This window comes from Cervus canadensis, chromosome 30, assembly GCF_019320065.1.
Source record: "Cervus canadensis isolate Bull #8, Minnesota chromosome 30, ASM1932006v1, whole genome shotgun sequence".
NCBI classification, from domain to species: Eukaryota; Metazoa; Chordata; class Mammalia; order Artiodactyla; family Cervidae; genus Cervus; species Cervus canadensis.
In genome coordinates, this window is record NC_057415.1 from 35,275,066 (window position 1) to 35,291,200 (window position 16,135).

Below are 16,135 nucleotides of genomic sequence, written 5' to 3' on the forward strand. Positions count from 1 at the left end.
ACAGTTTGAAATTTCCAGTTGTGGGTTTGGTTTGTCTGTTTCTTGTTCAGTTTTCTCAGCTTTTGCTTCATGTAATTTTGATGCTCTATTATCACTTGCACACAACATAGGATCATTATGTATTCTTGGTGATCTGACTTCTTTATCATGATAAAGGTCTCTCATTACCCCTGGTCATATTTCTTGTTCTGAGGTCTGTTTTTTCTGTAGTACTCCCACATGCATCTCCTGCCTTCTCTTCATTCCTCTTTGTGGAGTATACCTTTATTTAACCTTTTACTTTCAATTTACCCATGTCTTTATATTTAAATAGATTTCTTATAGATAGTATAGAGTGGATTCTTGGTTTTTTTTTTTAAGTATGACATTCTCTAACTTTTACTTGGAATGTGGAGATCGTATCATTTGCATTTAATGTGATTTCAATATTCCTAGGTTTAAATCTACCATTTTCCTATTTGTTTACTGTTTCATTAGTTCTTTCTTCCTTTTTCTCTAATTTTTTTGCCTTATTTTGGACTGAGAATTTTTTATGATTCCATTTTTATCTCTACGATGAATTTATTAACTGTAATTCTTTGGGTGTTTTTAATGATTTCTGTCAGTTTTACACTAGACATTTCTAATTTATTAAGTCTACTTTCAAAGGATATTAGCCCCCTTTGTATATTGTGTGAAAAACTTTCAACGAAATCTTCTATATCATTTTCCTAATCTTTCTATTATTGTTGCCATACAGTTTATTACTACATGTAATTACCACAATTCATTGTTACTATTTTCCATAGAGCAGTCAGTTACCTTGTTAAAGAGATTAAAAATGAGGGAAAACATCTTTTATGTTCATATATATACAGTTCCCAGTACTCTTCTTTTCTTTCTGTAGATCCAGATTCTTATTTGGTATCATTTTTTTTTTTATACCTAAAGAACTTCCTTTAGCATTTCTTATAGTTGCAGGTCTAATTTTTTTTTCCCTTATTTATTTCCATTTGTGAAAGATAGTATCTTGTTGTTTATCTCCTTTACATATATTAGTATGTATATGTTAATCTCAAACTCATAATTTGTCCATCCTTCCTTTTTCCCTTTGGTAACCATAAGTTTGTTTTATCTGTCATGGGTCTATTTCTGTTTTGTATATAAGTTTATTTGTATCCTTTTTCTTTTTTGATTCCACATGTAAGTGATATCATATGGTACTTGTCATTGTCTGGCTTACTTCACTTAGTATGATCATCTCTAGGGCCTTCTGTGTTGCTGCAAATGGCATTATTTCATTTTTTTAATGTTCATTTATTTATTTGGCTGTACAGGGTCTAAGTTGAGGCATGTGGGATCTAGTTCCCCGAGCAGGGATTGAACTTGGGCTCCCTCCATCGGGAGCATGGAGTCTTAGCCATTGGACCACAGAAGTCCCTCATTCTTTTTTATAGCTGAGTAATATCCCATTGTATAAATATAGTTTATATCAACTGCATTATGATGTCTTCTTTATCCGTTCATCTAGGGCAGCCCTTAGAATTTTAGATTGACCTTCTCCTTTAACTTTGTTCTGTTGCCTGCTGGGTCTGTTGTTATTCTTACTTTTGTTCACCTGTACTTAATTTTTCCTCTTCTCTCACTGTTCCTGTCATTGGTTTTCAACAATTTTATTATGACACTGTGCCTTGGTGGTGTTTCCTTTGAGCTTTTAGAACTTGGTTTTATGGTTTTCATCTCATTTGGAAAAATTCTGGCCATTTCTTCAAATATTTTTTCTGCCTCACCCCCTTTCTCTGGGACTCCAAGTGTGTTAAACTGCTTAATATTGTCCATACCCCTTTTATTTATTTACAACCTTTTACCCAGTCTGGTTTTCACTGGATATTTTTTTTTGTTCTGTCTCCAACTTCACTAATTTTTTTTTCTTCTGTGGCATCTAATTAGTTTTTGTCCCATACAGTGTATTTTTCCTATACCACTTATTTTTATATTTAGAAGTTCCACTTGAGTGTAGTTTAGTTTGCTCTTTTTCACATCTCCCATTTCTCTCCTTAGGATATTCATGTTTCCCTTCATATCTTGAGCATATTTATGATGTCTACAACTGCTGTTGTAAGATTTCTTATTGGCTAAATATATCATCTCTGTCCTTCCTAGGTCTGTTTCTGTTGATTAGGTTTTGGTTTTTGTTTTTTTGTTTTTTGTTTATTTTTTTCTGGTTATAGGTCATACTTGCCTACTATTTTGGATGTGCAGTACTGATGAGATGAATGACATTGTGAATTTCATATTGTTAGGTGCTAGTTTTTTAATTTTTTTAGAGAGTATTACATTTGGCTTACAGTTTGTTAACTGGAGTCACTTTAATACATTTGAGGCTTGTTCTTAAAATGTACTAGGGCAGGTCTAGGGCAGCGCTTATGGCTAATTTAGCTGCATAATAAGGGGGCTGTCCAGGGCTTCTCAGGTGGCACTAACGGTAAAGAAGCCCCTGCCGATGCAGGAGGCATAAGAGACCTGGGTTCAATCCCTGGGTCAGGAAGATCCCCTGGAGGAGGGCATGGCAACGCACTCCAGTATTCTTGCCTGGAAAATTCCATGGACAGAGGAGCTGACTGAAGTGGCGTAGCATATACGCACGCATACAAGGGGACTGTCCAATTTCTCATGCATTGAGGTTGGTCTCTCCATTCTGGTTGAGGGAACGCAGGTGACTTCCCCAGTGGGGTAGCCCTAGGAATTACCATCCTACTGCATTTTAATGATTCTTGCCCCGTTCCTGTGGAATTTGGTCCTATGTATTGGGCTTCCCAGGTGGCTCAGTGGGAAAGAATTCACCTGTCAGTGCAGGAGATGCAGGTTTGATCCCTGGTCAGGAAGATCCCCTGGAGAAGGAAATTGCCACCCACTCCAGTATTCTTGCCGGGGAAATCCCATGGACAGAAAAGCCTGGCAGGCTACAGTCCATGGGGTCGCAAAAGAGTCAGACACAACTTAGCGTGTAAGCAGCAATAGGCAGATCAGTTTCATCAAAAACTCCAGGGAACCCCCTACAATCTCCAGAGCTCTCTCTTGCTGACACTTCTTCTGCCTTAGTACTTTCCCCTGTAAATTCTAGCTGTCTCTGCCTGAATTTTGATCTCTATCTCTTAAAGGTGATCACTGTGCTTGTTAAATTCCCTGCCCCTATATGCAGCAGCATGAAAACAGGCGGTAAGCAGGGCAGTCAGAGAGCTCACCACATTTGCTTTTTCTGGGCTCACACCCCAGGTTGCCTGTTTGAAAGCAGTTGTATCATGATCAGTAGTTGTTTGCACCTGGAGAGCAGTTCCTATGGTAGGTCATCCTTAATGGGCAGAAGTGAAAGTCCCCTCCCCCCAGATTTTGATGCATAAATCTGTTCATTCTTTGACTTGTGAGTCTTAAGTACATATCTCTAAAAATACATATGAAGTTCTGATTAGAGTGTGCTTTTCATTATCTTATGCATTTTCACATGTTTCTCCAGGGTACACAGCCACCTTTCTAGTGGCTGTAAAATATTCCTTGAATGCCCATCCCAGAGTCTTCTAGATGGCTGACTGTGAATATGTAGAAGTTGGAGAAGTCTCTTTTCTAGGTATGAAAATTCTGGCCTTGACCTCTATGGTCTGATGCCTTAAATTGAGAAGAAAGGAAGAACAATGTCTGGCAATGCTGAACAGAGGCCACTGACCCACTGATAGCCTCAGATTGTGAATTCTACCTGTCAGATGATGTCTCAAGGAGGTACACCCACAACAATAAAAGAGCACAGAAAAACAGTATTAGAATATTGGGCAAATAGGTTCATAGCAGAATAGTCATACTGGAAATGGCACAGCCCTGAAACTCAGGACCTAGGGTGTAGTTAATAATTGGTAAAGTATGGCGCAGTAAAAGATTGTGTGGTCATTTCTGATGGCAAATAGGTAACTCAAGACGATTTCTACTCAAGACAGTTCTAAAAAAATGTCAAGAAGTAATCGTGCATAGAAGAGTATGGCGTGTGCCCATTACTTAAAACTGAACACCAGTGTATATGTACATGTTAACAAAAATTAGGGAAATTCATGGAGGGCGTACCTCGGTACCAAAGGACCTGGGCTGTGCGTCCCAGCTCTGCTGCTGGCTTTCCGTGTGATCCCGAGGAGATCCTTTGCTATGTGTGCCCTTTAGTTTCCACCTTCTGCATGTAACGAGGGGGTTGAGAATTGTATACTTTATGTCATATAGGGCTCTGGTTTTGTTGTGTTCATCTAATTAAGTTTCTAGTAAGTACACTAAAAAGACAAAAAGACACACTTCAAAGAAGCAAGTGTGAGATGCTTTCTGCCTCTTGGGGTATAATGGGCACCCCCTCCGCAGTCTCAGTTAGAACTTTGTGCTTGTGGGTGTTGGGGGGCCTCCCATCCAGACTCAGAACACAGCACTTCCCATTCCCCGAGTGCTGACTCCATGCTGGGCACTGTGCCCACTGCTCTTTCCCTATATTATCTCTTATTAGTCCTTCCAGCAATTGTGGGATTATCTTCATTCTTCCAAGTGATGAAAATGATGCTTTGCAGGCATCAGATAGTTGTCTAAGGAGCCAGGATTTGAACCCAGGCCCATGTCCCAGAGACCAGGCTTGCCTTCACTTGCATGCTCTCGTTCTCTCCTTGTTAGCAGACAGGCCTCTGGCACTTCAGGGAAATACACTGTCCCCTTTGTGCCCACAGCGGACAACGAAAACAACATCGCCTCCAACCAGTCCCGATCGCCCCCTGCTGTCGTGGAGGAGAAGTGGAAGCCCCAAGCCCAGAGGAACAGCGCCAACAACAGTAGGTCTTTCCCAGGCAGATGCCAGGAACTGGTGGAAGTCTGCTCCAGCACCTCCCCCAGTTTGTTCCCCTCTGCCCCCCTCCCCACCCCTGTACCGCCCATGGTGATGCAAGACCACGCGTAACGGTTTGTCAAGCACTTTCACACCTGAGACGTAGTTGATGGGAATTTGACCTCACGGGATGGATGGAGGCGGCCTGGGGAGACGTGATCTATTTGTGATCAGAGAACACAAATTCATGACAGATTCAGAGTTAGAATTCACTCTCCACAATTTCTCTGGTCTGCTTTTTCCTGACACTGTGGCCTCATGTATCTTATTCACTAACACCTTCTGTATCAGAGGCTGTTTCTGGATTGAGGAAGAGGTTAGACTACTTAGCTTCAGAGGCCGAGCTGAATGGCACATGCAGCAACTATTTGCACACATAACCACTACACTCCGTTCCCCTGCCCAGGGCAGACATTACTAGTCAATCACAGAACTTCATTCCCAGGAGACTGTCACATGTTAAAGACTTGCAACGACCATCAGTTTGCACACCAGATGAAATCGCTTCGTAATGCCTAATACTAGATGCTTGAGTATTATGCTGCTGCCAGACCACGGAGCCTTGAATGCCAGGATTAATCACTTCTCTCTTTGTGTCCCCCTCACCAGCCACGACCAGTGGTTTGACACCCAACAGCATGATCCCCGAGAAGGAGCGGCAGAACATCGCAGAGCGGCTCCTGCGCGTCATGTGCGCCGACCTGGGTGCTCTGAGCGTGGTGAGCGGGAAGGAGTTCCTGAAGCTGGCCCAGACGCTGGTGGACAGCGGCGCCCGCTACGGGGCCTTCTCGGTCACCGAGATCCTGGGCAACTTCAACACGCTGGCGCTGAAGCACCTGCCGCGCATGTACAACCAGGTGAAGGTGAAGGTGACGTGCGCCTTGGGCAGCAACGCCTGCCTGGGCATCGGCGTGACCTGCCACTCGCAGAGCGTCGGCCCCGACTCCTGCTACATCCTCACGGCCTACCAGGCCGAGGGCAACCACATCAAGAGCTACGTGCTGGGCGTGAAGGGCGCGGACATCCGCGACAGCGGCGACCTGGTGCACCACTGGGTGCAGAATGTGCTATCGGAGTTCGTGATGTCGGAGATCAGGACGGTGTACGTGACGGACTGCCGGGTGAGCGCGTCCGCCTTCTCCAAGGCCGGCATGTGCCTGCGCTGCTCAGCCTGCGCCTTGAACTCGGTGGTGCAGAGCGTGCTGAGCAAGCGGACGCTGCAGGCCCGCAGCATGCACGAGGTCATCGAGCTGCTCAACGTGTGCGAGGACCTGGCGGGCTCCACCGGCCTCGCCAAGGAGACCTTCGGCTCGCTGGAGGAGACCTCGCCGCCGCCCTGCTGGAACTCCGTCACGGACTCGCTGCTGCTGGTGCATGAGCGCTATGAGCAGATCTGCGAGTTCTACAGCCGGGCCAAGAAGATGAACCTCATCCAGAGCCTCAACAAGCACCTGCTCAGCAACCTGGCCGCCATCCTGACGCCGGTGAAGCAGGCGGTCATCGAGCTGAGCAACGAGAGCCAGCCCACCCTGCAGCTGGTGCTCCCCACCTACGTCCGGCTGGAGAAGCTGTTCACGGCCAAGGCCAACGACGCGGGCACCGTCAGCAAGCTCTGCCACCTCTTCCTGGAGGCGCTCAAGGAGAACTTCAAGGTGCACCCGGCGCACAAGGTGGCCATGATCCTGGACCCGCAGCAGAAGCTGCGGCCCGTCCCCCCCTACCAGCACGAGGAGATCATCGGCAAGGTGTGCGAGCTCATCAATGAGGTCAAGGAGTCCTGGACGGAGGAGGCCGACTTCGAGCCCGCAGCCAAGAAGCCCCGCTCCGCCCCCGGAGAAAACCCTGCCACGCAGGAGGACGACCGGCTCGGGAAGAACGAAGTGTACGATTACCTGCAGGAGCCCCTCTTCCAGGCCACCCCCGATCTCTTCCAGTACTGGTCGTGCGTGACCCAAAAGCACACGAAACTCGCCAAGCTCGCCTTCTGGCTCCTCGCGGTGCCGGCCGTGGGGGCCAGGAGCGGGTGTGTAAATATGTGTGAACAAGCACTTCTCATCAAAAGGAGGCGACTGCTCAGTCCAGAAGATATGAACAAACTCATGTTTCTGAAATCCAACATGCTTTAAGACTTCCAGATTGGGAAAAAAAAAAAATGAAAGAGAAAAAGAAAAGAGAATGTTCAAAGAAGGAAAAAAAAAAAAAACCACACAACACTGTCGCAAACAAAGAAAAGGAATTTAAGTTCTAAACACTGTGGACCTCATTATAAATGCCCCCTGGAAACTTAAGTGCTTTTTTTTCAGTGTGTGCGTGCATGTGTGTGCACGGGCGGCTCTGTGCCCATCTGCGTGGCCACCAAAGCGTTGCACACGTGTGCACACACATACTCCCCTGGTGCATGCATGCATGCCCCCTCGTGGGCACGTGTGCATTAAACTGGGCGTGTCAGGAAAGCTGAGTGTTTGGGAAAGAGGGAAGACGCTTCACTTCCTTTTCTCAGTGAGGGGGCTTTAAAAGATTCCATTTTCAGGTGTGCAGATTGTACAAACTGATGTTGTGAAATGTTCAGGCAGCTGAGATCTGAAGTGACTTGACACTCTCTGTCCTTCACCCTGTGGTTCCCCCCCTCCACTGCCCGCCACCCCTGCCCCCAGCCTTCCTGACCCTATCACGCCCCACTCCTCCCCAGCTGCCCTGCCATGGATTCTCCAAACTGCATCAGATGGACAGCTTCTGCACTGGACTTTGTTCTCGTTCACCTTCAGGGCATTGAGCTGCTGCCTTTGCGATACCCCTGGGTGTCAGGGGGCAGCCGCCTTAGAAACACACCTATCTATCTCCCCAAATCAGGAAAGGAGACTTTTAAGAATATAAAGCTGACCTTTTGCTTTTTAATATAAGAGAGAAAAAAAAAGACATTTTCAAAGAAGTATAAGATAACTGTCTCCACTCCTTAATAATTTTTTCCCTAACATTTTAGGAGTTTTTGCCTTTTTTTTTTTTTTTCTTCAAATTTGATTTAGACTCTGCTAGGAGGCACTGAATGTCTATAACTTATATTTTGGAGAGTTTTTTTGTGGTTTTTTTTTTTTTTTTTTTGATTGCCCTTTTTGTTCCTCAAGTCACACTGTAAACTAGCTCATCTCAGTGGTGTATTCAGTATCCTGAGGTTTTTATCAACCTTCCCTGTACAGTCCAGTTTTCCTGTATTTGAAACAGCCAAGACTGTGAACTTGGCCGTGCTGTTTGGAGACCAGGAGAGGTGTTGGAGTCACAGGTCTCGCAGACGTGGGATTTGGTGGAAGCCATAGAGAAACATGTGGCTTAGGAGTGCTGACTGTAAGTGGAAGACCACCCTCCTGGCTCGCTGTGTCTGGTACTGCGAATGTCTGATTTCTATACCCAGAGTGCATTACACTACTTGCCGCGTCACTGACCCTTCCGGCTCAGCAGGGAATCCTGAGTTGATCCATGTTCACATCCATCACACCTCAGACCCACAACCTCCTCTTCCTCCCCAGGACCCCGGAGATTCCGGGGGGTCCACTACCCACGGCCCTGGAGGTCCCCCACATGAGCCTCAGCCCTCCTTCTAGGATGGTAGTTGAGCATGGTGCCTTGCGGGCCAAATGACAGATGTTTGAGGGTGGAATGGCATTAGGCCACATTCAACTTGATGCTGTGAAAGACGGTTTTAGGCTTTTCTTCCTCTGTGAGCGGTTTATGTTCCACACACTTAGCCTAAATGCCAACACGGTGACCCTTTCCCCTCTCAAGAGGTGGTTTTGTCAGGATCAATGCTCAGCCTCCCACCCCACCTCTCAGTGAATATGTACTGGTGGTCCCATATCCCCTCGGTGCCCACCATCGCTGGGGGGGCGCCATTTGCAAAGGCACATTCTACCATCCTGGTGGGTTGACCAAGTCCACCACATCCCTCCTTAGTAATAAAACATTGTTCAACTGCGAGATACCTCGATTTCAAAAAGCACTGTACAACAGCCCTCTCCCCCCGCCCCGGTCCATGGCAGTAACGTTGGGGAAGTTAATTTAAAAACTCAAGGCTTAAGATCATGGACCAGAACACTGTCCCAGGTGCCAAGCCTGCTCAGTTTGCCTCATGAGAACTAACCCTCTGCGTCTTGGACATACTGAAATGCATCCCAGAGGGTCGTTTCCACGTTCACTGCAGCAAGCCATGGTCTCAGGAACCACCATGCCATTTCCTCTCCCGGAGAAGTTCTGGGCACGTACTCCACAACATTTCCAAGGGGTTTCACACCGTCAGAAGAGCCTCTTATCTGCACTGGACCGTCACCTTGTGTCACGTTCTGTAGTGTATGGGAGCATCGACAGGCTATTTGATGAGACTTTGGGAGACATTCAAGAAGGGGGCTGCAGGCTTGTTGATGGGTGAGATGCCTACAACCAAAGGCCTCCAGCCTTGCTGCTGGGGAGACCTGGCACTCTGAGCCACATAGGAGGGTGGAAGCTGCCGGTGTTGTGTAGTTGGTGGGAGTCAAGCCTCGGAGCCCATCCTCTCTCTCCTTTTGAGCGGGGAGCTGTGCTGGTCTTGCCTCATTTTCAGGGCCACTCAGCAAATCGGCATTTCACTGTCTTGCAAAGCCATCAGGACCAAGCCCAAGTATCAGCGTCCTTGGAACTCGGGGATGTCTGCCCTCCAGCATGAAGTTTCGAGGAAGTCTTCACCAAATTCCAGGTATCGAGTTACACATGTCACCTCCTGTTCTGTCCCTCCTTTCCACCTCAGTTCGATCCTTAGGACTTGGCTTGCTTTGCAGAGATGATGTGAGTGCCGCTAGGTTTCTGAAGGCTGTCTCCTGGGACTGCCTTGTCCAGGTACGGGCAGAGGGTGGCAGGTAATCATTTCTCTCTTCCAGTCTTTGGTTCTTCAGACACTGTTGTTGCCAATAGGAAGGGCTGTACCAAGGTGCCCCCGCCTTCTGTCTGCCTTCTCACGCAGGCAGCTCGCATACTGCAGATCCCCTCGCAGTGAACAGCTTAATAAAACCCAAAGATCTCACAGGCCCAGCCACTGGCCCCTCATCTCCAGCAATATCCACCCTATCCAAATTCTAGCTCAGCCAAAGGATTGAGGTCGGCTCTTCCAGCTCATCTCCTGGCACTTAGCCTGACTTGGACCTTCAGAAAGTTTCTGTCTTCTGCCTCCCAGTTCTGTGACCACTAACCACTATGGGACTCTGCAGCTCAAGGCGGTCGATTGCCTGCTGACTTGGACACAATTTGCCAGAAGCATGTGATTCCCAGGACAGAAGGGGCCTTGCTGCTGATATGCATGGACCCCAGCGAGGGGGCGGAGAAAACACACCTCCACTCTGCAGGATTTTCCCGCCTCCTCTGAGGTCAGTGGGCTTCACCACCAAACCCCAAGCCAAGGACCATAGCCTCATGGGTGGGGCCACAGATGTGGAGTAACCGAGTGGTCTCTGCTCCACCAAGAGCAGGTGTGCCATCCCAGTTGTCATGAATGGATGCCCGGACTTGTGTCAACGTGGTTCTTCTTCCCTCCGCCCAGGTCCACCAGCCAGGCCTCCCTCCAGATGGTAGCTGGGAACCGGGAAACAGAGGGGCCATCAGATGAAGCTCCTTTGTGGCTACTCTTCATTTCAGGGTTCATGGCGCAGAAAACCACCTACTGTGTCTGTGACCAAGGACACTGCCATCACCCTGCCTGGCAGCTTCATAGTTGGCATCTTGGCTTTGGCTCTTGGCTGGGAAAAGGATGCTGAGGTTTCCTGGTGAGGAGAGAACAGTCCGATGACACAGTTGAGAAGTTTTGCATCTCCCGATTTCTGGGAAGGACTCGGACGTCAGCTCTGTAGGCTGGTGAGCCTCCTCTCCTTCAGCTTGCTCTTTTCTCTCCTGCACTTTCAAGAAACACCAGAGAAACACTCTGCAAGGCATGTTTTCCACCGTGAAGCTGGCCCTCTGCCCTTAGGGGTCACCCAGGCTTGTGCTTGAACTTGGACTAAACTCCTTGGAAAGTGGGTACCTGAAGAGCTGTTGGGGATGCCGCAGGCACTCTCGGAGGCCACAGGTTCACAGGGAAGGTTTGGAACAAACCTGGGATGCTGATGGAGAAGGGAGGGCCTATGAGGAATGACCCAGAAGGGGACAGTACTGGGGAGTTGCCATGACGACGGGTGTGCTGGCAAAGATGGAGTGAGGAGGCATGCAGGGCACACCCGGAAGTCTCCTCCTGCCCGCATGGAGCTGGGCAAGTTCACAGCCCTGCCCTTGCCTGGGGAACAGCGGCAGCTCCTCTGTGCCTGGGTTGTTCCTGGGGGAGGGCTTCCAGAAAGGCTGCTGGCTTAGATGAAACCAAGAGGCTCAGTAAGGCTCAGGCTGTCCCCTGGAGACAGTAGGTGGGGAGGGGGACTCCTGTGTGGGCCCTGCCGGCCCCACCTCGGCCCCCTCTATCCAGTCGGGCCCGTGTTAGAACTGGGAAGGGGCCTGCCCCCTCGTCACTGTGGCTAATGTTTGCTAGGCCAGTTATGGTGAACCAATGATACAGTGTTCTCCCTCTTATGTTTCCCCTCCCAGTTTTCCCTTCTCGGGGTTTTCTGGAGGATTTTGTTGTTGTTTTCCTTCCTCTCTCATTTGGGTTTGAGGATCGTGGTCCGTGGCGCCCCATCGTTCTCTAGAGGGGCCCTGTAGTTTCCGTGCAGAGGCACCTGCTCCGCTTTGATGAGGGTGAAGGGCGTCGGGTTGCTATTTGTGTTTTCATGGCCCCACCGCGGCCGCCACCATGGGCGTTGCTTTAAGATTCACCTCCGGTACCGAGAAGATGTGCTAGGTCTGCAGCTGGGTGTCAGCATCAGGACCCACTGGGGGCCTCCCCACCCACACGTCCCACCGGGCACCTTTGACTCTTCGAACCAAAGTTCCTTTTAGGGGCACAGCCCAGCCTTGTCCGCAACCTCAGGGGCCTGGGATCCCCGTGGCGCTTCCTAAAGTCCAGGTTGGCGGAGACCATGACGTCTGAGGCCAGCCAGAAGGGGGGCTCCTCCCACAACCCAGGTGCCAGCCGGTCCCCGCCTAGGACCCTTCCCTCCCACCCAAACAGGGTCCCAGACGGGGTAGCCGGGTTCCAAAGCGGTGAGCGAGCTCGTGGACACAGGGCTGGAACTTGCCAGCCAGGAGACAGAGGGCCCCGCGGGGCTGGAAGCTACCAGACCCACTGGGCAGCGTGTCCAGGGCCATTCAGATTCCAAGCATCAGGAGGTCATTTTGTACAACCACCTGAAGCGAGATATTTTTTAAAGAGCATAAATTATTTTCAGTTGTTCTCTGATGACCCTACCTTTTTTTTTTTTTTTTTGCCCATAACTTCATGTCGGTGATTCTTTCACATCAGGTAAATCTTATGAAAGCCTTGGTGCCCCCTCCCTCCCAGGCCCCCCTCAGTAACCACGTGTGTGCACCCCCCCATTCTTTCTCAGTAGTTAAAGACGTTCTAGGCAATACCATGGACACATCTGACTGTGTCTCTCTCTTCGAGTGCAAGAAACTCAAGTCATCTTAAAAAAATACAAAAAAAAAAAAATTTACAAAAAAAAGAAACACACAAAAAAAATATCTTTTTTAGGCCAGAGTTTTCTACAGGTATTAATGAATATTTTTCTTAATCCTTATAAGTTTTATGTGTTTAATATTTCTTAATACCGGTAGCATTAATTTATACTTTTGTAGCAACACAATATTTTTATAAACAGCCAGTGCTTGGCTCAAGTCTCCACAAGGGGTTTGTTCAGGGTTTTCTTGGGACCCTGTGTACCATGTACTGTATTTAAAAAAAAAAAAAAAGTTACCTAGTGTCACCCTTGCTGTGTTAATTAACAAAAGACGTTGTTCGCGGTCTCCTCTGTCGTTGATGTGGATCCAGCAGCTCTGCAAGGAGTCACGTTGCATGGGGGTTGAGTTGATGGTTCTTGTGATTTGTAAACCCCCGAGACCAAACTTGAGGGTTTATTTAAGGTTTTCTGTTTGTCCTTTGGGTTTTCGGTTTCATTTTGGTTTGGGTACCGTTTCTCCATTTATAGCCAAATCAGTTTTGTGGTGTTTAAAACTTTTACTGATGTCAAATGGAGGAAAGGAACAGGAAAAAAAAAAAAAAGAGAGATTTTTACAGAGTAATAAAATTTAAAACTGAGCTGTTTAAATGTTTGCTGTTTTTACCTGTCTGTTCTTGTCCAAAAGTGGGACATTCCCAGGGTGAAGAGGAAGGGTCCACTTGGTTCCTTAAATCGCCAAAAGCCCCAGTCCAGAATTCAACACCCCCTACCCTCCTCCCCCGGATTCTTGCAACATTATTTCCTGGTTGGTTGATGCCAAGGCAAAAAGATATCCTTTTAATGGTTAGAGAGAATCAGTTGCTTAAATAAATGATTTCATGTCAGTGTTGTATTTATGGTTTTACAATAAAACAACCTTTAGGAAGATGGCAGTGCGTGGTGTTATTTCTTGGGCTTGGGGTTGGGCCATGTCGTCCAGGCAGGAGCAGGGCGCTAGAGAGCAGAGATGTCGCCTGGGGGTGACGGAGCTGGAGTCCATCCCGAGGGGACATTGGATGAGGTCGGGGTGACCCTGGACACCAGAGCCGAGCCAGTGGTATCTGATGAATGAGGCCCAAGAGCACGTGGCCCCCTGGGCCTTGCTCTTGAGCGCTGTCCCGGGGAGGAAGGGTGGCCCAGGCCCCAAGGAGCACACCCAGCTTTGCCTGGACTCATGCCTTTTATGTGATGTTGTGGGTTGTGTGTACCGTCCATTTTCTGAGGAAGGGTGCCGTGGCTTTTGCCAAGTTCCAGATGGCATCTGTGACTCTGAAGAATCAGTGGGAGCTGTCGTAGACACATTCAAACCCAGTGTCTGGACACACTGTCTCCAATGCAGTCCAGAGTGGAAAGCCTGCCTGGGGAGGGAAGGCACTCTCCACCCCAGGAGAGGTGCAGACAGAGCCCAGACACCTCACTGGGTGCAAACGCGGAGACTGGTGGGCCTGCCAGGCAGCCAGGCCAGGTCCCTTGGGTGGCCTCCTCTCTGTCCTGAAGCTCTGAGCCGCGTCCCAATGCGGCAGCCCACCCAGGCTCCCCAGTGGCTTTCTCACAGCGTCCCCTTCCCTGAACCTCCCTCCCCATTCACTGACTGCTGAAACGCTGCCGTCCTCCGAGCCAGCCCCCCAGACATCTCTCCCACTCCTCCAGGACGGGGTGACGGTCGTCCCCCACCTGCCCGGAGTTAGCACACCCATCTCCTAAGTGAAGCGCACGTCCACGTGCGCCTTGCCCTGCGGTCACTTGCAGGCCTCGTGCTCCGCCCCCCGGCATTGGCCTCCCAGACCACGTGTGTGGAGCTCGAAGTGTCTGCGGAAGGGTGTCTGGCCCTTCCAGATTGCCCAGGGCGGCCATCACTCTAGCCAGGTTAAGAATCAGCGCCTGCCACAAGGGCCCAGCCAGGGTGGACTCGCCCTGAGCCTCACGCTGCAGACAGGCTCATCGATGCTTGGCTTGGACAGTCGGACTGAAGGCGCGTCTGTGACAGCGCCACCAGAAGGCAGCCGCGGCCTGAGCGGGAGCAGGGAAGGAGGGGTGACCGCTTCTCCTAAAGCAGACCTGCTGTTGCCAGAACAGCCAGCGCCTTGGGCTTCATCCCCGTCCTTCACCCGATACAGTCCGTGAAAGTAAAAAAAGTTGCTCAGGCGTGTTCGACTCTTTACGACCCCGTGGACTACACAGTCCATGGAATTCTCCAGGCCAGAATACTGGAGTGGGTAGCCTTTCCCTTCTCAAGGGGATGTTCCCAACCCAGGGATCAAACTGGGGTCTCCTGCATTGCAGGCGGATTTCTTTACCAACAGCTGTCAGTGCATTCCCCTTAAAAGGGTGCACTGCTAGGTCAGTTGAACAACTTCCATCAATCAGATCGCAGGGGTCACAGCATGAATGGGCTGTGAGTCTGGGCCAGCCTCCCAGAGGCATCAGCTCTGCCCTCCCCTTCTGCGGGAGTTTCCTGCTGTTCAGCATACCATGTGGATGTCCTAGAGCCGGTGGGTGAAGTTCAACCAAGGAGTTTCTATGGGCTCTGAAACAAAAGTCAGGAGCCCTGCTGGAGCAAAAAGACTCCCTCCACCCACCTCAGAATACCAGGATCCAGTAAGGCCAGGGTGTGGCCAGAGCCTTGGTGTGGCTGAGGGGCCAGCCTCTGGATTTTAAAATTAAAAAACAAAAACCACATTTTTCTAAGTAGCCACATCTATGTTATAGAAGAGATGAATGTGACCTGTATCTTTAAGAGAAAATTTGAGATGAGACGGTTTAAGAATCAAACAGGTGAGGCTTCCCTGGTGGCTAAGCGGTAAAGAATCTGCCTGCCAGGGCCGGAGACACGGGTTCAAGCCCCAACCTGGAAAGAGCCTCATGCCTCTGAGGAGCTAAAGGCTGTGCGCCACAGCTTTTGAGCCTGTGCTCTGGAGCCTGGAGGCCCCAACTACGGAGCCTGCATGAAGCAGCTACTGAAACCCAAGGGCCCTAGAGCCCGTGCTCCTCAACAACAGAAAAGTGAAAGTGGAGTTGCTCAGTCGTGTCCGACTCTTTGCAACCCCATGGACTGTAGCCTACCAGGCCCCTCCATTCATGGGATTTTCCAGGCAAGGGTACTGGAGTGGGTTGCCATTTCCTTCTCCAAGCCACTGCAATGAGAAGCCCATGCACTGCAACTTAGAGAGTCGCCCCCGCTCGCTGCAACTAGACCAAAGCCTGTGCAGCAACAAAGACCCAGCACGACCAAAAATAAAAACAAACAAACAAAAAAATAGGTCATCACAGCGTTTGTCTGGGAATGCTTCTGGTGCCTCCTGACTGGAGGAGTCCCCTGAGGTGGTAAGATCAGATCCAAGGGAATTTTGTGTAGTGAAAGTTTTAGCACGTGTCGTGGAGACGTGTCTCCAGAAGCAGGCAGGGTGGCGGCAGGGGCTGGTGACCCTCAAGGGCGGCTCCATGTAAACGGGCCATGTCAGTTCAGCTCCTGCACCTTAGCGTGCAGGATGGAGGCCCAGGGCTGCCAGAATCTATTTTTCAAGAAAATTGAGAAACTTAAATTTTTATATGGACATTCTTTTTTTTTTTTTTGGTCATGCTGCGTGCTATGTGGGATCTTAGTTCCCCAACCTGGGATCAGACCCGTGTCCCCTGAAGTGGAATTGCAGAGTCTTAACCA

At 49.3% G+C, this 16,135-nt stretch overlaps 1 protein-coding gene across 18 annotated transcripts in view; it reads left to right on the forward strand.

Annotated features, from left to right (window-relative positions):
- ZNF618 (zinc finger protein 618) overlaps positions 1-13,367 on the forward strand; it is a 199,548-nt gene extending 186,181 nt beyond the window's left edge. For all 18 annotated transcript variants that reach the window (XM_043453030.1, XM_043453033.1, XM_043453031.1 and 15 more), the window contains 2 exons: positions 4,725-4,826; positions 5,489-13,367. In XM_043453030.1, coding sequence (XP_043308965.1) covers positions 4,725-4,826; positions 5,489-7,005 — 1,619 coding nt within the window. In that variant the 3' untranslated portion in view covers positions 7,006-13,367. The remainder of the gene's footprint in view (positions 1-4,724; positions 4,827-5,488) is intronic.
- The last annotated feature ends 2,768 nt before the right edge of the window (positions 13,368-16,135 follow it).